At 38.8% G+C, this 22,026-nt stretch overlaps 1 protein-coding gene across 1 annotated transcript in view; it reads left to right on the plus strand.

Moving 5' to 3' along the window:
* The first annotated feature begins 411 nt into the window (after nucleotides 1-411).
* Nucleotides 412-22,026, plus strand: part of GRM1 (glutamate metabotropic receptor 1) — a 190,977-nt gene continuing 169,362 nt past the window's right edge. The window contains exon 1 of the mRNA XM_013945421.2: nucleotides 412-1,174. Within this exon, the coding sequence (XP_013800875.2) occupies nucleotides 412-1,174 (763 nt within the window). The remainder of the gene's footprint in view (nucleotides 1,175-22,026) is intronic.

Genomic DNA, 22,026 nt, shown 5'->3' on the forward strand with positions numbered 1-22,026 from the left:
AAGCGCCTTGGCTTGCAAAGCGGACGTACGTGCACAAAAAGGATCATGCAAACTTACATGCGTGAGTGTGCATGTTCGTATGTCAAGGCAAATAAATAGATATTTTTAATTCCTCTTGAAACTTCCTTTCGAGAGCCTTTACTGAAGCAAATTGACCTGGGCATTTGCAAAAGTAAAAATTTCTTCGAAGTGTTTCTGTTTCTTTTTTTATTTTTAACCGAGTTTGACATCGATTCCCTGATTAGCGTGTTTTATCCCTTATTTCTATGCCACCAGGCTAAAAGTCATTAGGATGACGGCTGCCTTGGCACCTTGGAGCGCTATGCTTTAAGACTTTGCTGTGATGGTATCTGGAGCAACTTGAGAGCTGGCAGGGGGAAGCAGATGCCTTTTGCTGCATGTCCTTAAACCATGTGCAGGCAAGAGGAGCCCGTGAAATTCGTAACGTGGATCTGGATGACCTGGTGCAACACAATGATTGGCGTGCTGCTGGTCTTCTTCCCCGCTCTCCTCCTGGAGATGGAGGTGCTCCCCAGAAGCGCGGGGCGCAAGGTGCTGCTCTCGGCAGCCTCCTCGCCGCGCTCGGTGGCTCGGATGGACGGGGATGTCATCATCGGCGCCCTCTTCTCTGTCCACCACCAGCCGCCGGCTGAGAAAGTGCCGGAGAGGAAGTGTGGGGAAATCAGAGAGCAATATGGCATCCAGAGAGTTGAAGCCATGTTTCACACTTTGGATAAAATTAACGCCGACCCTGTGCTGCTCCCTAACATCACCCTGGGCAGCGAGATCAGAGACTCCTGCTGGCACTCCTCCGTCGCCCTGGAGCAGAGCATTGAGTTCATCCGCGACTCCCTCATCTCCATCAGGGACGATAAGGACGGAAGCAGCCGGTGCGTGTCTGACTCGCAACCCCAACACCAGACCAGAGTGAAAAAGCCCATCGCGGGGGTCATCGGCCCCGGCTCCAGCTCGGTGGCCATCCAAGTGCAAAACCTGCTCCAGCTCTTCGACATCCCGCAGATCGCCTACTCCGCCACGAGCATCGACCTGAGCGACAAAACGCTCTACAAATACTTCCTCAGGGTGGTCCCCTCCGACACGCTGCAAGCCCGGGCCATGCTCGACATCGTCAAGCGCTACAACTGGACCTACGTCTCCGCCGTCCACACGGAAGGTAGGTAGGGAGCAGCGGCGCCGGGACTGCCGCGGTGTCCCGGGGGGCGGCTCGCCCCGGGCTCGGTCCCGGCGTCTCGGGGGGGCCGCGCACGAGCAGCAGGGAAAGCGCGGGGGGGTCGGGCGGCTCTGCCCCGGCCCCGCCTGGCCCCGGCCTCCCGCCTGCTTTAGGAAACTCGAGGGATTTCACCGCCTTGCAGAGAACACATGCGGAGCCAGACGTCTCCGCGGCTGTCCCGCCTGGCCCCGTCCCTGTCTTCATTCACACACAGAATGATTCATTTACTGCTAAGTAAAAAGTTAACAGATGTGAGTATCTCGAGCCGCAGTTAATAGCGCCGGCGTGAAGCCTGGAGATCGTCTGCGAGGCAGATTAGCAGGTCTTACTCACACACGCTGTCCTTAATAACACGGGAAGTTTGGCAGTTCTGCCTGAGTAAAAACGGAGTCAAAGCTGAACGGGGCACTCCCGGATCAGCTACTAGTTTCGTTGCTTGTGAACTCGTCTTCTGGAACTGTGAATGCAGACGAAAGAGCCCTGAAAATCTTGCTCCCGCCCATATGTAGAGGAATGTCCTGTGGAAAACAAAGGCCGGTGGCTATTCTGGCAGCAAGTCTAGTCAACAGTGTTTTCATTCAGCTTGAGCAATAGCAAAAAATATTGCTCCATTCAGCTTGTTTATAATCAACAGGTTTTATTAATTTTAAATTTAAGAGAAGAATATTAGAAGCGAGGCTATTTTAAAAAGTAGATCTTGTTTACAACCAAGCTAGAAGGACCAACATAAATTACAGAAGTAATTACATTTGAGAGAAGGCAAACTCTTGTGATATATTGCTGTAACATTTCTGTAGTCCAGTTATGGTCCTGAAAATGGGATTTTTAAGTACAGAATTACAAACCTGATCACATTATTGCTGTATCTTTACAGTTACCCTCTTTATCTGACTAAATCTTTTTCGTGGATTTGATTTATGATTCCCTCTGGTTACTGAGCTGACTCTACTCCTTTTATTTTCAAAGAGATGGCTAAGTAAAAAGTGTTAAGAATATACATTGTTATGAATAATATAAAAGAATCTTCAGTAAGAGTTGCAAATGCAGCATTCAAAGGTGAACTGAATTAAACTGGACATTTAAAACATGAACGTGCTGCAATTTTGAAAGAAAAGATATAAGAGCAGGAAGCAATGACCTGACATTTGCAGTTCATTTTATGCCCTGTCACAGATGAAAAAACGAACTGCTGTAGAGAGTTAAACACGAGCTATTTAAGATTCTTTGCTGTTGACAGATGTGATTAGGTCTTGTGGCAAGCCAGGGTGGAAAATAAACATCAGAAGGGTAAATTATTTGTTGAGGTAAATCGCCGTATCTCCCTTCAATGCACTTCCGGGGAGCTATGCTAATTCACACTTGCTGAGGATCTGCCTTAAGGGATCTGCTCGCTCTCTCTCTCTCTGTATAGATGTAACTATCATTAACATTAGTGGGACTTATCTCTTTTGGATAAGACAATAGATTATGTGGTTTATTTGTTCATTTTTAAAAAGATCATTGTAAGTAGCAATTTCACTCATTGCTTGTGAGAAATTTTAATTAATTATCCATTTTTACAAATATGTTACTGACTGACAATAAATGCTGGTTGCAAGATATTTTTGTACCATTTGGAGTGATACTTCTGAAAATAATGGATCAGTTCTGCCCTGCAAGAAGACAGTCTCCTCATGTTGCAGATGATGCAGCTCCAGTTTCATATTTACTTTTTTTTTAATCTGTACCTATCAAAACTTTATTATATCTGTTAAGCTAAAAACTCTGCTGGAAATATGTAGTAAACTTCCATATTTGCTTTCCAAAAAGATAAGATAATGACTCCACCCCAAATGTTATTGTGTAGATTCCAAGGACTCTTATTTTTTTTCATTGTAAAGTGAAATTAGTGCTCATAAAAATTGGTATAAGTTGTTTATATTTCTGTTGTTTAAAATCTCATGCATTCTCTGTGAGGGATCTGCTTGCTGATGTATTAAAGGTGGGCTCATTCTAAGTAGACAACACAAAACCACTCTGAATAATAATCTGTGTGAACAGGAGCTGCTCCATCCATGCTATGTTTGCAAATACAGGGATAAAGCATGGTTAGAAACATGTCCCCATTCCTCCACCACACTTATTCATAGGCCTCTACACTGTCTTTGTGGTGGGCTGCAAAGTGTGCTGGGAGGAATCCTACAGTATCATGGGTTTGGAGAACCACTTCAAATGTGAAAAATGGGCATATTTTTAGAAAATGCACAGTTTTTCACTGGGATGAAGCTAACTGTTCCACCTTCTGAGTATTTCAGATCTTGTCTGATTGCCTTCTGGGAACAGAACCGCTGTTTGGTTTCTAGCCAGTCCCTGGTTCTCATGGGGATGGACAATCCTCAGCTCTTGTAGCCACCCAACCACAAGGGGATGCAATGAGACCATTAACTAACGTGACTACCTGTGTCAGATAGCAGAGCTCTTCAGGTAACACTGATCCGGATCCGGCAGGATCACAGAATCAAGCCAGAGGTGATGAGCTCTATCTCAGACAGTGCAACTCCTCCATTCCCCTTCATCTATAACTATTTTCTAGTTGGAATTATTTGAATCTGAAAAACAACACCAGTATGCAAGATTACACTTTTAATGAAACTCAGAAATAAATATCACACAATTCAGTGCCCATGTTTCTTAATATGAAGTCTAAACATGCAGTCAGAATAAAGATAGTAAAAGTCACCCCATCTGTAGCATGATGTCTTTTAATTAGTTCTGAGCATCCTTCTTTGCATTTAACATGTGAAAATTATTCTCCACATGTTAATGCCATTAGGGGGTGACAACATTCAGCTACATACAATCTTTGCACACACTGATACATGAAGTCACATGGCAGTATGCCATACCTGTTTTTTGCACTATTAGTTATTGAGATATAAAAACCTTGTACTTGGGTAGAAACTTCTATGTTAGTGAACAAATTTTTTTTTTCAAAGGCCCACATTGCTCATTTTAGATTAAAATTGGCATATAAAGCTATACATGCAAGAACAAACAAGCTACTATGGCAAGCTACTATATTTGATTAGTGTGTATCTCAGCTGAGCATAGTTGCACATCATGAAAGTGCATTTTTTAAGCAGTCATGAAATGTTGTGAGAAAACTGTCCCTGTGGAAATCTGTGTGACTGTATAGTAGCTGCAAGGCATTTTCAAGGCTACAATTTTTTTTAAGTACTCTTCAAAAATAATTCAGTGTTGGAGTTCTTGGCACGGGTATATCTTCTCAGCTCTTAGACCTAGAAGTCGTTCTTATCCAGAAATGAGTGCAAGTGGATGTCTAGCTCTAAGCAGAGACATCCGATTGAAATCAAAGGCACTATAAGCACATGTATTAAACTGCGCACAATCCTATGTGTTTTCCTGAATTTAGGTTTTATTCACCCTTACTGAGCATGGTAAATAGTTCAGAGCATAATGTGCCACCCTTAGTAAGGGCTATTTTCCAAGTGAGATATTCTGGTCATCAGTGAGATAACTTCAGAATCAGGTATCAGTCAGAACCTATTTGGCAACCACTAGTTGTTTTGGTAAAACTGTTAAGAGATATGGGTCACTTCTTCCTTGTTCCCAGAACAGACCCTGGGCTGCACCTTGGTACAAGGCAAGAAATGCTGAGGGGACATGGCAGGTGCCAGCTCTGCGCTGCTCTGGTTGCGAAGGCACCTCGGTGACAGGGTTGATCTCCAGAAACTTAGAGCAGTTATATCAACTTCTAAAACCCACAAGAAGCCTACACACTCACTAGTAATCAGCGCTGAGTATCCACCAAATCCCTCACCTTCAGCTATTCCCTTATGCGAAAAGCAGCAGAGACGATGGTGTAAGAAGCCTTTTTACTACCCCATTTTCCAAGAAGACAACTTCTGGATAAGCAAATAGAAATGCTCAGCGCCTGTCCTAGTGAAAGAAACATGGCTTTTCATTTCAATCATTGCATATATGTTAGTCTTATAAAATGTATGCAAGATCCTTGTTTCTGTGTATGCAAAATCTGAATGTGCAGGAAAGATCCGTTTGGGTGCCTTTTGGTATTTTTAGACTATTCTTGCAATGCAGTATACAAAGACCCATTTATAAACAAAATTTCTATTCCGACAGATTAACGTACGGACTTTGTAGAAATATCTTTGGAAATGGGCCACTTAAATTAACTGCACCCAATTCTAGTTGTTTGTAGATTAATTTTGCTCATAGCACTGAGATGTTTCTGGTCTTGATCAATTTTGTCAGATTTCTGTTACGAGATTGTTCCTTTTGCTTGAGTAAAAGGCTTAAAATGAACTATGATGAAACAGATGGTATAACTGTAAAGATTTTCAGATCAAAGTAGAAGGTGGGAGATTTAATTATCTTCACAAAGATTTTTGATAACCAGACTGCCACACATTCTCCATTGTAGTGACATACAGGAAACTCATAAACGTGGTTCTACTTGTTAGTAAAAGGATGGAAGGGATTGATCTTTGCACTTAATTGTGAATATCACAGGTAAACAAGTTCTTTTGGCAGAAGTCACCAAAGTAGCTCTGGATGTGCTAGTAAATAATATTTTTGTTTAAAGATAAGTGGGGCAATATGTCAAAATGCATCACTTATGTACTTTCCCAAGAAAGGTATAGGAACCATATTTCTATTCCTTGGTACAAAACATAAATGCACAAAAGCACTAAATACTTTATATAATTAAATATATATTAAAGGGGTTATTCTTGATATCTGAATATATGCACTGGCATAAGTTTTTTTCTTATGCAGAGCTTCAAAGCAATTGCACCAATTCAAAACACTGGAGAACTTAGTCCAATAGTTTTAAGTATCCACTAAATGGCTTGGAGGAATAACTTTCATACAAGAGGGCTGTGTTTAATTTATCACAAGGTGTTCCTACAGCTATCTTTAATAATGGTATATGATTAATTCCATGGTATCACTGAATGATTGATACTTTCTAATAAAATTGTAGTCAAATAATAGTGAACAGCAGTTCCATTTCAAATGTTTGAAATTTCAGAGCTCACAAACAATTCTATTAGTATTAACAGTTATGAACATTCTCTTAAAAGTTATGAAGTGTGAACTGTGTCTGAGTGTGTGTTCAAAAATGCATACTCCAGTCTATCTTTTTCTCTATTTAATCAGCTTCACTAACCATCACCAGAGGCTTTGCGATAGAGAAGAAGTAGATAAATAAGTCCTAAGGGGAACAGAAACTAACTTTAAAACCAGTGGGGACTAGAATCTTCTCTGCACTGGACAAATTAAATATATTTATTATGCTGGGAGAATCACTTATATTGATTGATGCTGGCAAAATTATTGTGGGTGAAAAACATCATAGAGGTTCAAGAGCAATTTCTTCTTGAAAATATATTGCTTTGCAGCACTACTAATAATCTAGCTGCACAACTGGCAGCTGCATGAGTTAAATCAACTCAAAAGACTCATCTAACTTCTGTGCCTGCCTTCTCAGCAATATTACTCGAGTTCATATGTATCAGTTGATACTATAGGTTCATTTGTGCCAGTTACTTCTATTTTTCTGCATTATCCCCTTGCTTTTAATTTTGTGTGTCCCATGGTCCTTGTAAACTGCTGCAGGATTCTTCTCTCAGTTAAAACTGTTGTAAAGAGATTAAATGACCTCGGCTTTCTGAACAAGCTGTGTGAAAATGATTCTACAATATTCCTTTGAACATATGGTTCATAATATGAAGTTGCTTATGCTTAGGTTTCTCAGACAGAAAACCAGAAACGATGTGACGTGTGATTAGGTAACTACAAATAGTGTCACCCGTTGAGAAAGGCTCCTCAGGGGCCTGTGGGGTCCATGAGTGGTACCTGCAGTAGAAGACCAGAAGCGTCCCACTGGCAGTTACCAATCCAGATCCAACCCAGGACAGTATAGATCAAAGTCATCACTAACTGGTGCTCACTGACCTGCGGGAAACAACCTGGTGGTTTCAGTATATTTTCCAGGTGGCAGGTGTTCACAGCAGAAACCACCATCGCAGATGGCACTAATTAACACCCTCGCTGGCAGCCTGAACAGCAAGGCCAGGGACTGACTGGACATGAACTATAATTGCTTTTCACCTAATGAAACGATCCCACTGTCTCTGTGCTATGGGGCATTGCAAGACCAGGTGGGGAAACATGCACAACAAATGAATTCCATACAGTGAATAACCAGCTTGGTTTTGCTGATAAAATTTTCAGACTGGCTCCTTTCCCAAACACTGATATTGTGGTCGTTATTATTATGACTAACATAAAGATAAAAGACAGTTTCTAGAAAATGAGCCATTTTGTTTGCCTATCGATCCAGGACCAATGTGGCTGTTGACAGAGGTGACAGGAAAGTTGTGGTCTTTGAAGCAATTGTAGCCTTTCCTGCCTGGTGGGCCCTGGTTCTTGTCTAGTAGAAAGAGTTGTCCACGAGCAGCTACTCATGAACCCTAGAGCAGCATAAAGTCCACTGATGTTAACAGAGTTTAGGTGAACCTTAGTACTCTGCCAATGAAGAAATATTTACAAGATGATGGCCATTATGTAAAACCCTGTCCTGATTAGAATAACTCACACTGTTGATAAATGACATGCAAGAAGTATGTCTAAGAACCTAATATATTAAGGCAGTAATACTAGTTCTAGTAGTAGTAATTGTTTTATGGGGAAAAAAAAAAGTATTTGGCTGAAGATGCCCATAAAATATAAGGAAATATTAAAACTGCTGTGTAGTTTCTCCAGCCATAGGCATGCTGAATATCAGAAGATGAGTATAAAAGCAGGGTGTACACAGAGTGAACCTTCACAGCTTCAGTATGTAGAAACTTCCTATGTTCCAGGCTTTCTAGCCACTGATGGATCTTTCCTTTATGAATTTGTCTAAACCTTTTTTGGATCTATTTATACTTTATATTTTGTATCTATTTATACTTTAGTCTCCACTGTGTCATGTAACAACGAATTCTATAATTTAGTTATATGTTATGTGAACAAATGTTTGCTGTTGTGTGAACAAATGTTTGCTGTTATTTACTTAAATATATTCCTTGATGACTTCATTAGGTGCTCTGCTTTTGTTTGTGTTTTGAAAAATAGTGAATTAATGATGATCAGTGCTTCATATGGAAGCAGTACAAAACTTCTGATCATCTATCAATTTCTGATCATTCCTCTGTACTTCTAAATCCAATATAAAATATGGGGAAACAGAGCTATGTTCAGTATTCAAGGTGGAGGTACACCGTGGTTAAGCTGAGTGGTAAAGTAGCATTTTCCGTATTGCTCTCAGATCTTTTATAGTAAACTAGTAGTCTATTGCCTTTTTAGCTACCACCGTGTAATAAGGTATCAGAAAATGCTTCAAAATTACTGAAAATCCTTTTTCTTAAGTGGCAAAGACTACTTCAGATGCCATTATTCTTTTTTTTTTCTCACATGCATTACTCTTCATTTATTAACACAAAATTTGTCACCTAAACAGTGCTTCCTATCTGTTAGCCAATTATTAATCCATGGCAGGGTCTTCTGTCTTATCCAATATTAACTATATTTCTGTGAGTGCCATTAGTAAGGGACCTCATCAAAAGCTTTCTGAAATTCCAAGTACCCTATAGTGACTGCATCATTCATATGATTATCTGCTCTACTAAAGAGCTCAAGTAAACTTACGAAGTATGCTTTTTCTCTGAAAAAGCTGTGCTGGTTCTTCCCTAATATGGCATGTTTATTTACTTGTCCATTAATACTGCTTTTTGTTATAGTTCCTGCCAGTTAGCCTCATGCAGAAATCATGTCTGTTGTTCATTGAACTACATTGTGTGCCTTTTAAAATAATAAATTATTAAAAAAAATAAAATTGACATGTGAAAATATAAATTTAATTGGCAGTAATGAACCACAAAAGGATTCTGCTTTGAAAATTAGCTGGTACTCGCAATTTGTTGAAGTCCAACTTATTAATTTGTTCTAAAATATGTTCTATTGACACTCTGAGTCAATTGCTCAGACTTATCCTATGTAAGAGATGACTTTTTTATAAGAAACATCCTAGCCCTATTCATAGACAGCACAGATTCAAAGAATTAAACTTTTCTGTTATGGTTTTATCTTCCCTGAGTGCTCCTTTTATATAATTGGTTATCACTGAATTTCAGGCAAGTTTCCCATTTCTGGAATATTTGCAGAATGTTGGGTTATTAGATTCTATGCCTTTATGTCTCAAAATTGTTTCATCTTGTTTTACTGTGGTTTTATTTTTCATTTCCCAAAGTATACTCTGTTCTCTTTTGCTCGTAAGAGCACGATTTCCATTCCTTCAAGCATTTGTGTTTTTTCTTCTGTTCTAATACCTTTAGGAAATTTACTTTTCTATTTAACCATGCTGGATTTTTTATTCCTTTTGGAGTTTTTTTTTTTTTAATAGCAACATACAAAAATACTCTCAGCCTCTCATGTCTAAGCAGTCTCGATGTAATTTGTTAGTATTTTATTGTTTTAGCCACTCCTTTTAATTTCCTTGAAACTAGCTTTTGAGTTTTTATGTAATTTATTTTGTTTTAAATTAAATATTACTGTTACTGATTTTTATTTCATATGCATCTTTTTCTCTGCAAAGATGAAAAAAGTATACTTATGATTACAGACTGTTTTGATAGTTACATCTTAATAAGCTTGTATACTGCTTGAGACTAAATCAAGAGTTGATTCTTCTTTTGTGGATTCAGTGAGCAGATGTGTCAACAAATACATGAAAAGGAAATCGGTACGCAGTATGTAAGATTTTCCTTCATTTTCCGTTATCTAAGCTATAGTCTAACAGTACTGCATATAGAGCCAGGGTGTGTTATTAGCTTCTTGTGACACACAGGGTGCTTTTTAATGAAAAGTACTGTGTATCACAAGCTGTCCTCTCCTCTTGTGACATGCCACTACCTGGATGGCTGGCATCTATCAAAAAACATGGACAGATATTGTGTGACAGATATTTCATTTTACTGAAAAGTCATACTGTGTGTTACACAATACTGTTGTCCTTGGTTTGAGATTTTTTCATTTATATTCTCTCTTGAATGTTTTTAAACAAATTGCATAAAAGATATTCGTATTCTATTAACATCCAGCAACGATTTATGAGTCCCTTTGAAATCTCATAGAAATGTTGTGATGACAAGCATTTTACAGTTCTGGTAGACAAAGCAGAGAAGATCATGTTTTATGCTGGTGCAGAGAGTAAATGCAGCTGCAAGGCTCTTGATCCAGTGCATGTTGAAAGTAGCTGGTGGTTCTCTGTTGAGTTCCATGGACCCTGCATGGGGCTCACCACGGCTCTCAGATATTGACCTTCTCAGCTATGGAGGTGACATTCCTCACAGGGTACTAAAAATCTACAGGGCTTGTGCATCCTGCAGTTAGAAGGATCTCATAGTTAATTGAAAGTAGCGTAAAATTGCATGAAGGCAGACAGTGTTGGATTTGCCTAGATATTTGAGGATATTCATACACATAATTTTTTCCTTCCAACTAGAAGAAGGCCGAATCTAGTTGACTTCCTTCCAAATGAATTCTCCAGTGAATATAACCCTTCTTTCTGTTTGCAAGTCATTTGTGAGCAAACTTTCATTTTCTAAAATGCAGTCACAATTTGCAGTTGTTTGAGCAGCAACTTACATTCTTATTCATCTGTGGATATGTATATTTGTACAAGCTAGTAATTCCCTAAACATTTATTCAAACAAAACTCATCCAGGCGAACAGCATTAAGAACCAGGCATGAATATTGCTGAAGTGACAGCCATTTGAAATCTGAATGAATGTTCATAAATACTTTCTTACAATGTCTGGCCAAGCTCCATTGAACATTGAATATCTCCTCCTATATAGAGTAGAATATATAAGATGAATTTGTAATTAATTATCAGCTACTGAGAAAACCTTTCATGCTTATTTATATAAGCCTTTTTTGCCTGCATGGTGCTGGTGGAGAGTCTTGAGCAGAAAGAAATTTGGCATGTAGAACATGGTAGCAGTTGTGTTAACTGCTGAGTATTGAAAGATGGTAATCCTCCTAATGAGTACCTATTTCCCTAACTGCAGGCTCCACATGTATGAATCTAGGAGCCTGAGAAGCAAATACATGAAACTAGATATTGGTGGTGCTGTCAAAGAATGCTATATTATCAGCATTGCTAAAACTGGTAGAATGAATTGTGAGATTGGAAACTTAAAATCCACAATTATTGAGCTGGATAGAATGGGTTAAAGCACTGTGCCATCAGCATTCTCTCAGCCCTTTTTTGTCAGGCCATAATTCCAAGAGATGAAAAACTTAGTTTTAGGATAAGATTAAAAGTTTCATCAGTTTAGGAAGCAAAGTGCCAAGCTGGTATAGTCACTCTGCTGGAACAAAAGTGTACAAAACTTTGAGAAGAGGGAGTTAGCCAGGCAGTGTTCTCGGCAGCCTGGGTATCATGTAGCCACAGCACACCATTCTGTAGTTTCTTCAACTTCTTCTTCAGGCAGGCGTCATCTGTATGCCTTTTCATTAGTCCTTTTTTTGTTCCCTTCTCTCCCAAGACCATGGTCCTCAGGTGTCAATGCATTCCCTTGTAAATAGGACTCATCTAAGCCTTAGACTTTCTCTTTTAGGTGGATACCCACCTGATGCAAACCATTCTGTGTCCACTGTCGGGTTTGACAATGACTCCAACATCCAACAGTTCAGTCCATGCATACTAAATGACAGTGTGACACTGCCAGTCACCCAGGTCCAGATCCAGAATGCAGTCTCAGTATGTACCTGGGACCTGCCACAATGAAGACCACATATTCACTGTCCAATGTGATTCCAGCTATACAGCAAATGCAGTGACCCTGTGCAAGTGCACAGGTCTGTAAACTGTTGTACATGCTTGTCCCTTGTACATGTATGTGTGCTCTCTTCTGGCTGTTTCTTTTTCTTGTGGAGCCTTGCACTTTTGCTTGGTTCGGCAGGCAAAGTCTCCATGAGCTTTTCAGAAGTAACAGTAGCCTGTGGGCCTGACTGTGGAAGGGGTGGAGAGAAGTAGGAAATAGGAAATAAAGGACTGGGACCCTGAACAGCAGGAGCTGCCATACATGCAGAAATAAGGCACATATACCACTTGCACAGGATATGGATTGTGCCTCTGAAAGGAGATGTCCTAAATATAGTATTCAGTCACCAAGGAGAAGCAACTCAACAGGAGCTCTGTTCAAACTGCTGCATCAAAAAAACAAAAAATACAAAAAGCTAATGTCATCCTTCAGAGAATAGGAATTTTGCCTCAATCTAAGGCATTAATTGAATTTATTTTGTTATTTTCTGTTATCAGTTCTGCTATCAACACTTTAAAAAGGAAGTTAAAATATTGAAAAGGGATGGGGATAAAACTCTAAAATTATTTGAAGGCTGAAAAAAATGTCTTATAACAAGGAGTCTAAAAGAGCTTAGTCTATTTGATTATCAAAAAGAGACCCAGCTTGACTGATTAACAAATGTTTACTCTCTCCCAAGCAAACAAAAATAAAAGGAACTAAAGGGCTCTGTAACCTAATGGTAAAATCCATAACAAGTACCAATTGCTAGTAAGTGAACGAATTCTATTAGAAACAAGATACAAATTAGTCACCTGTGAAGGTGATTAACTGTTGGGATAAATGACTGAGGAAAGTGATAAATTTTCAGTCTTTTGATGTCATCTAATCAAGATTTGCTGCAGATGTTCCAGAACAGTTTTAGTCAAATGCAAGTCACTGGACACTGCAGTGTTATCTTGAGTTTAGGCTGGCTTTATACAGGTGGTCAGATAGAAAGAGCTGATGGTTCTTTCTGGCATTAAATCCTATTCATTTATGAATAGTTTTGATTATGTAGGCAGGCAGGAAAAAGTGCTTAATTCAAATAGTAGCTTAACATTCATGTGTTCATTCATCTGTTCAGCTGCATAAGAAAATTCAAAGTATCCTGTGTTGTTGATATTGATTCTATGGCAAAAGAAACGCAAGACTAAACAATCCCCTTAGTCAAAATTATTCCATTGTTGTTGCAATTTACATGTGTTATTTTAAGTTAGTATTTTGTCAGTATTCACTGATTTTCTCATGGCATGGAGTAATTAATCTGGATTTAATGCTGAGTTACATCTCTTGTAATTCCATTGATTTCAGTGGAGTAGCAAAAGGAGACATTTGGATCGGTTTAAAAATGATTTCCAAGTGTTAATATTGAATGTATTTATACATTATTGTCCTTACCTTATTTCACCTCAAGTTCCCTGGGTCTTGCCTTCTTTCATCCATAAACCATCCTTTTAACATCCTTTTTTCTCCTCCTTCTTTTTCCTTTTAACCTCCTTTATCCATAAACCTCCTTTTAACCAGCATTGACCTGCAGCTCCTTCTCAGGGGGACTTCTTGTCTTGTTTTTAAGGGGCTTCTTTAAAAATCCTGGCTGTGTGGAAGGCATTTCTCTTTATGCCTTTCCACTGTGGGCCTTGGATAGGAATACCGATGGAAGAGGAGTTCTTAGTGCAGCCGAAAAATATGCAAAGACTATATGAATACCATTCATTTGCAGTCTGGAATCTTTCTCCTGACATGTTCAACAACATTGCATAACATTAAAAAAACAACAACAAAAACATAAAATACTCTGCTGTGTCTTCATTAGGACTGCTTTTTGGCTTTTTAACTTAAAAGCAGTTCTGGTTCTCTTACTTTGGCAAGTCTTCCTCTGCCAGAGCAGTGAAGTTCCAACTGGAGACCCTCACCATAATTAATGCCTATGATAGGCATATTTTAGCAGAGAAAAAGATGGTGTTTTCTACATTCTTTTCTGTGACAGGACAATGAAAGGCTTACAGGTATATCAGGAACCATAATTCCAGAGAGTGGGAAAAGGGAAGAGAGGTTTCAGTGCAGAGCTCCTGGAACAATGTACCATGGGTTCTGCACTCTGTATTTCTTCTAGGGGTGAAGGCAGGAGGAGAGTATCACTTCCCACTCTTCTTCTCCCTCCACCCTTCAACCCCTTCCCAGAGATGCCCCCATATGTGAATGTGCTTGTCCTCTCCCCTTTAGGCCCGGTCCTTGTTCTTCCTCACACCCTCCACGTCAAAGTCAGACTCTTAGAAATAAACTCAGTATTTCAGGTCTCATGTGGACTTTATACTGCACTTGTCCTCTTCCTCGTAACATAAATATTGGCTTGTGTGGCTGCAGAGAGTAGCAAGTGTTCTAAAAGGATTCAGTGACATTTTTCTCATGGTTTCACTAGTTAGAATGCTACTTTGTGCGCAATTCATCTGACAGCACATGCAAAATAAAAAAAAAGCACTTGGAAGAAAACAAGAAACTGGTAACTACAGTAATTAACATTTTTACTCAGCAGTTTTTCAGGAAAGGAATGCAGTAGTGAATTCTGTGAATATTTGTTGAAAATTTAAAACAGAAAATATGGGCATTGATATTTTCCGGTGTAGATGCTACATTTGGTAGCAACCTTGATGCAGTGAACAGCTTAATGTGCTCTTACAAGGCATTTTAGAATATAGTTATTTTTGAAAACTCAGTGCCCTTGTCACACCTACTTGTGCCTTTTCTAGTGAGTCAAAATATACGTGAAATAATGTATTCCACTTTTGTCATAGCCATGGTTTTGCCTGTGAAGTGTGAAGCAGAAATGTGCTGGTACCACAAATATCCTAAGACACATCGCTGCTTTTTATAGTTCATATCCTGAGGACATATGAATAATAAAATGCCCTTTAAAATCCTGGCAATACATCCATATTTACATTCAGAACAATGTTTCTGCTTTAATGAAGTCAATGTGAGTTTAGCTATTGACAGAAATTTAGCAATACACCTGACTCTATGGGAAGATCCTTTAGGGTACAGGATACTCTATTTTGATCCAAAAAGGCATGTGAGCCCTGACTTAACTTTAAGCACTTGAATTATGAAAGACAAGAATTAGCCACATACTTAAAGAGCATAGTTTCTGAGGGTTGCCCACATTCCAGCCGTGTCCACTACCTTACAAGGTTAACCATGATGTGCTTTATCTCACATAAAGGACAGGCTTTTTATAGATAAAACAAATATTTATAAGCCTTGTAAAGGTCTGAATTAGGCTAGAGGGAAACCAAACAACCTCAGAACTGTGCACTTCAGAAGATTATGAAAACTGATGGGTGGGCTGACAAAAGGCTGCAGCCAGTTGGAGAAAAAGGGCAAGATTTTGGATGTGCTGCTTTGAAGAGACATATAAAAGTTAGTTACCTCTGTCTTTCTTAATTTAAAGTGGAGTGCTGAAATAACTGATTAGCTACGCTATCTTATTTAAGTTTGTAAATAAAAGATCCAGCTAATTGGACAGTTAATTGAATGCTGAAACTTCGATGTATTTGTCCATGTAGGAATTAGGATTTTTTTTTAAGTATTTTATTTGTTTTGCTTTTATTAGCTATCCACTTACTAGAAACTGAATTACATTGGGGCAAATTTCACCTGGATTTTTTTCCACTATTTATTAATGAATTTTATTTGAGAACTAATTTGTATGTCCTTAAATTCACAAGCTGATATAGCACTTTTGTCATAATAAATGCAGGAAAATAATGCACACAGTGGAAATAGAAAGAAACAGTATTTCTGTGCCTCCATCGCACAAAGATTTCTCTTGTAAAAGGCTACTGGCATTTTGGTACTGGCAGCCTCCTTGTACTAGTACAAACTTCCTTAACTTCCAGGGAAGCTATATGACATTGTCTAGCCTCTAACAAATACTAACTTAAATTACAGAATACTTAGTATTTTGTGAACCAGAAATAAAAATAAAATACAAGTTACAGCTCATATTCAGAACAAATACTATATGTGCTTCATTACTCAATAGGCAGGGTTCACTGCACAGCCAGCAGAGCCTTGTAGGTGGCTGACTGGGAGGTTGCAGGTAACAACACTGGGTAGCCTTGTTTTGAGTAGAAATTTCTTGAAATAAAGAGATTCTGATAGAATGATTTGATTTCACTGAATCAATATCTTCTAACGGGAGGAAATATTCTGTAGGAAACTTCTAACCAGCTTTGCCTCTAATTCTGGGTGTCATCATCCCTTCCCCTAGAAATCAGCCTTTACCTTCCTGTACCAAGTTATCCTAGTCTTTGCTACAGCTTCTTCTCCCAGGCTTGTACTTCAGAATCTATGTTGATACCTAGAACACTTCCTGAAAAGCTCAATTGACCATTTATTGTTTTCAAAAGCTATTGCTTTGTAGAAAAGCACGTATATATTGCCAAATGTCTCTCTTTCAATACTATTCTTTTCATGTTTTCACCACAAGCCATCATATTTCAGTAATTTGAACAACCAGATGTTGCATCTGCATCTCTGGATCATGCAGAATTGATGGTCATGTCCTCAGTCGCTGGGAAGTGCATTTTCTTTAGAGTGGAAAAAAAGACTGAGCTGACCTGAAAGCTTAGTTTTCAGGCAGGCAAAGGCAAAGAGTTTGAAAACAGTTTTGTAGTCATTACAAGTAGATCATAATTAGCCTTTTATTCTTGTAAGTTATTTTAATCTAAAAATATAATTCACTTTCAAGCAGATCCCTTTGATGTCAATGGAAGATTTGCCACTATTTCTGTAGGAACAGGTTGTAGGTATAATTATTATACTGTTTCAATGCAAATGAACATGCATATGTATATGGGGGAAGTCTACATTCTTTTACATAGAAGAATTTCAGGAATACATTTGAAAAAATGCAGATCTTTACAAAGAATTGCTTCCTGGTAATGCGCATTTGAATTTCTGTCTCGGGGAAACTTGACTTTATGCTGCTACTAATTATCTTTGTGGTGACAAAGGCCATTGTTATTTAGAATAAAGGGAAAAGCATGTTCTATATGTTTTAATGAGGAGCACCAATAGGCAAAAGCATACATTTTAACGAACAAGAGGGTAGGAATAATGTGCACCTGCAAACACAGACGTTTTACCCTTAATTTCTGCAGTTGTGATTTTATTCAGAGTATATGGATTATGAATCAGGAGGTTCTGCTTCACTGTTAATTAGGAAATATGAACCAGTAGACAAGAGGGATACAGATATGATCCACAGTTACATGGGGGAAAGAAAAAAAAGCAGAGGGACATTTTACCTTTACCTGGCTCACCGCAAAAGAATGATTGACTACAGCTCTGCTGGAGAGCTGGGTGGTTTATTTTTTTATTTATCAAGGAAAAATGTGCTTTGGGGACAACTGAAAAAAATATTTCGACATTTTAAAAATGTTTTATTCTGTGGCACTTTTAGTAAGAGATATGGTATGAAACATGGTGGTGCTTCTTATTCTACATGTTATCTCAGTGATCGCACTAACTGGAAGAGATTCTGGATCAACTTTTCCTCTGCGAAGACTGGAGTACCATTTTGTGAAGCATCACTGCCAATCATTACACTGCCGTATTTTGCAAGAACTGTTTGAATGTTCATTGGTCCAGCTCAAGAAATACCCTCTTGCTCAGTGTTCAGGTCACTCTCCTGAGAGGCAGGAGATGTGGTTTCACAGCCCCTCATGTCAAGAGCGGAGCCAGGTTGCCCACTTCTTTGATGAGAGCTGCACTGCTTGACTTGAGCTATTATCTCTGCAGAGGCCTTGCTGAGTTTGCAGTGTTGGCATGCCAAGGCTTTCAGAACTAGCACATCAGAGTTAAGAGCACTAGCATGTCAAATGGCAGCTAGTCAAGTACTGAGAAGTGTAATACCATTTAATCTGGATTTGCAGCACTGAGCCCTCTTATGAACAGTCCCCTGCTTGGATATTTCTTGTTCAGTTAGCCTGGATAGCTGTGTGAACAACTGGTCTGACAAGCAACAGGGCCATGTTACAGCTAAGTGGCAGCTCTGCCACATTTAAGTTGAAAGTTTCTTCATTTTAATGTAAGTGTTCTAAAAACCACAATTACATGAGAACATTGTCTGTTTTGAAATAAGATACATATTTAGTAAAGCAGAGTAGAGGCAGTGGTCCAGCTTTGCTGTCACTTGAGCAGAAGGTTCCTGAGATATAGTCCAACTCAAAATCATGTGGTTCTTCAAGCACCCTCTTCATGGACTACCCACATCATATAATTATGTGTATACACTTAACCTATTTAAAAACCCAGCCTGTTAAGTTTCTTAATATCAATAGTTCTGTTGGTACATTGTTCTAGAATTTCTCTCCTCCTAGAGTTAAAAGTTGCTTGATGTTTGCTTTTGGTTCTTGCTCTGGAGAGGTTTTTTGATCAGGGAAGGAGATTGAGTCCTTGAATAGCTCTTTAAGTAATGTGTTCTTGTCTTCCATGATTTTCATGGCTACTCCTTGAAAAGTCACCAGTTTTTCGATGTCTTGTAGTACTGGACATTATTGTAGTAGCAGTCATACCAGTGCCAAATAGAAAGAAGGTAGTATAATCTCTCCATTGGTACAGTATTGAACTTGTTTACATATTTAAAAACATTTCTATTAACTTTTTTAGCCACAGCACCACATTCAGTGCGCACCTATTATAATCCCCATGCCAGTAACTGCATCCCAAAATGGAGGCAGACATCCTATATGAGCTGCATTTTTAATTCCTTAGAGTTTATATTTATGTGTATTTAACTGTATATTTATTTGTTTACACCCAGTTTACTGAATGACATAGATCACGCTGCATTAGTAACTTGTCTCCCAATCTTTCTGTCATTTGCAAATGTTATTAGTAATGGTTTTGTATTTTTGTTTTTTCAGGTCACTGATTAAATGTTAACTAGCAAAATTTAAGAACAGGTCCTTGTGGGACACGATAAAAAGTCACCCATTCAATGAGTATTCCCTCACTGCAAGCATATGTTGAAAGCTACCAGCCAGATTTTAACCTATTTAATGTATGCAGTGCTGATTTTTATCATTTCAGTTTCATAGCAGAATGTCATGCAATGTGAAGGCAGATGTCCTGTAGAAATCTAAGCCTATTGCAGAAACATTATTACCTTTAGTAACAAAACTTGTAAATCCAATGATAACAGATATTTTAGATAACTGAATTTGAAAGATCCAGTTTCAACATAATGATTGGCACCAGCTATATTGCCCACTTCCCTTAGTTTTTTCTTACTGAAGTCCCATGGCAGTTCCTGAGTTATTTTGTCCAGAACGGATGTCAGGCTGACAGATCTATAATTACTTAGGTCAACTCACTTATCCTTTTAAAGCATTGCACAACATTGCCTTTGTTGCCGTCCTCTGGCACTTTACAACTTCCGACAGCTATTGAAAATCATTTCTAAGAGTTCAGAGAACTCCTCAGCTATTTCTTTCAGAAGTTATCTGAACATATCCATTTTAAAATGCCTGCCTTTTGGAGCTGCCACTTGATTTCCTTCTGAGTTGGGAAGGGAAATTATTCCATTCATCATCACCATCACCACTGTCATCATCTTCTGGTATGTATATGATGGCTCCTGTCAGCAGCCTGCGCTCCCGTCCTGCCCGTCCCGGGACCACCCGGAGCAACCAGGATGCCTCTCCTGAGCTCCCCCGGGTGCTGTGCCCAGAGCCACTCCCCACCCTGCTCTTCCTCCACCTTCACATGGGTAGCCTGGCCAAGCCTCTTTCTGGGGGCAGAAATGCAATTTTGCTCATGCTTTGGGCAAGCTTTGAGACAGCTCCAGCAGCGGAGCTCCTTGCTTAGGAGGAGCTGTTGCTGTGCAGCTTTGGAAGATCACACATAGCTGGTGGTGGGGCTCAGAGAGGCACTGCTCCCTGTGCAGTCTTATGATGGACCTATGTATGACAAAAAGAAAGGCAAAAGGTCATTTATGATTAAATAAAAATTCTTCACAGCACCCCATACTTAAGTGACCAAAAGTTCATCACCCTCTGTTGTTTATACCTCATCCTACTATATTCAAATACATGTATATGTATATATGCATATAAGCATACAAGAGCACTTCAGATGTTTTTTATTGACATACTGCTTTGTGTTCATTAATCTCTGCTAATATGGATATGCACCCAAAATAAATGACTTATTCAAGAGGGGAGAAAAAAGCAACAAATCCATTTACAATAAGTCATTAAGATTAAAATAGCTTGCAGAGATCTCAGGAATCTTTAAGAAAAACAGAATTTTTTCTGCTTTTGGCTTTCTCTAGATTTGCTAGATTGGAGTGCAGGCAACATGTCAGAAGAGCAGCAGTGCTTGTGAGAGAGCATTTATCAACTGCTAACAAGAGGATGAAGGAAAATTGAAATACCATTACAAGCTTATTCTTCATTAAAAGTGAGATACTAAATTCTCCACTAATTCGTTTTGACAGATGATATTCTGACAGAGTTGACACCTATAACAAAATGTGACTAAAGTGGATGCAATTCAGGAAGCGATATTTTAAATTTTTTCCTAGCACTATGATGTTAGTGAAATAGATAATTCAGATTTGGGGTTCTTTTTTAAAATCCATTTATCTTTGGCCATCAATCCTTTCTGTTATAGGCAGATATCTACCTACAAAAATGGCAAAAATATTACCTTCTTAATTTAGTAGCAAAATGAAGTGATTAATTTGATTAACGTTGCCAAGGAAGACTGTAATGTCTAACCTGTTTTTCTAGGCAGTGTGTAAGGTGACATTTTAAAGTATGACTTCTGTTAACAGCCTTTTCTGTCTCAATTTGGAGGTTTTTTACTGAAGATTCAAACATTATCTTATAACTACTGATGAGATTTAGCAGAAAATGTATTATTATGTGGCGATGTCTTACAAGTTACTTTCTTGTAAAACTTAGTTATAACACAGCTATGTCTTCATGATGCAGGGCTGAAATCAAGGCTGGCAGAGGTATTCCAGCAAGATATTTCACAGGTATTTCGGCAAGGTACGTCGAATGTAATTATCGGCCATAGTGTTTTGTTTGGTGGTTAATTAATACTGAACCCTAATCTCATGCTGTGGCCAGGAAGTGCCCAGTGAGACACACCACATCAACAGGATTTAAGTCCAGATCAAGGTCCTGCTGTTCCTGAGCTTTTCTTTAGGTGCTACCATGAGGCTTCTCTAATACTTGCTGGCTGAAAATGATTTCAGGGAAAGCCTCAACCACAACTGCTTTTAGCTAGTAATCAGGGAGAGAAGGGAGAAAAGCCACCTCCATGGCTTGAGGTGATTTTCCCTGGCAGGTACCTTAACAGTGTGCCTCTGGTCCCAGCACCATCCAGAATTTGGCCAGTCAATTGTCTTTCTGAGAGAGCTTTTTTTTTGTGTGTCCTCAACTGAATGAATGAATGTGCTTTAGGGAACAGAGAACAAAGAGGAAAAGAAGAGTCAACAAGTCCAGTTCCTCTAGCTACAGACTATGCAATAAATATTTATTTCAGAAATTTCTGTATATTAATTCAGTAACTAAACAGTTTGTCTGCTTTTCCCTTTTTTAGTATTTTCAATAAGTAAGCTGCCAGGTGGTGTCTTAAAGATATTATCCTTATATAACATCTTGAAATTAGAGGCTAAATTTACCTCTAGCAGAGCTGGAGATTTACATTTTTCATCAGATCATGTTTTGTTTGCTCTCTAATCTCTTCATTTCATTTTTACCATCTCTTACTGGTTTGATATGCCCTCTTTGTAAACTAAGGAAAATGCAATAAGATGGCTTGGAAATATTGGCATTCTATATTGTAAGAAATCTCAG

This window comes from Apteryx mantelli, chromosome 3 (genome assembly GCF_036417845.1).
Source record: "Apteryx mantelli isolate bAptMan1 chromosome 3, bAptMan1.hap1, whole genome shotgun sequence".
Taxonomy (NCBI): Eukaryota; Metazoa; Chordata; class Aves; order Apterygiformes; family Apterygidae; genus Apteryx; species Apteryx mantelli.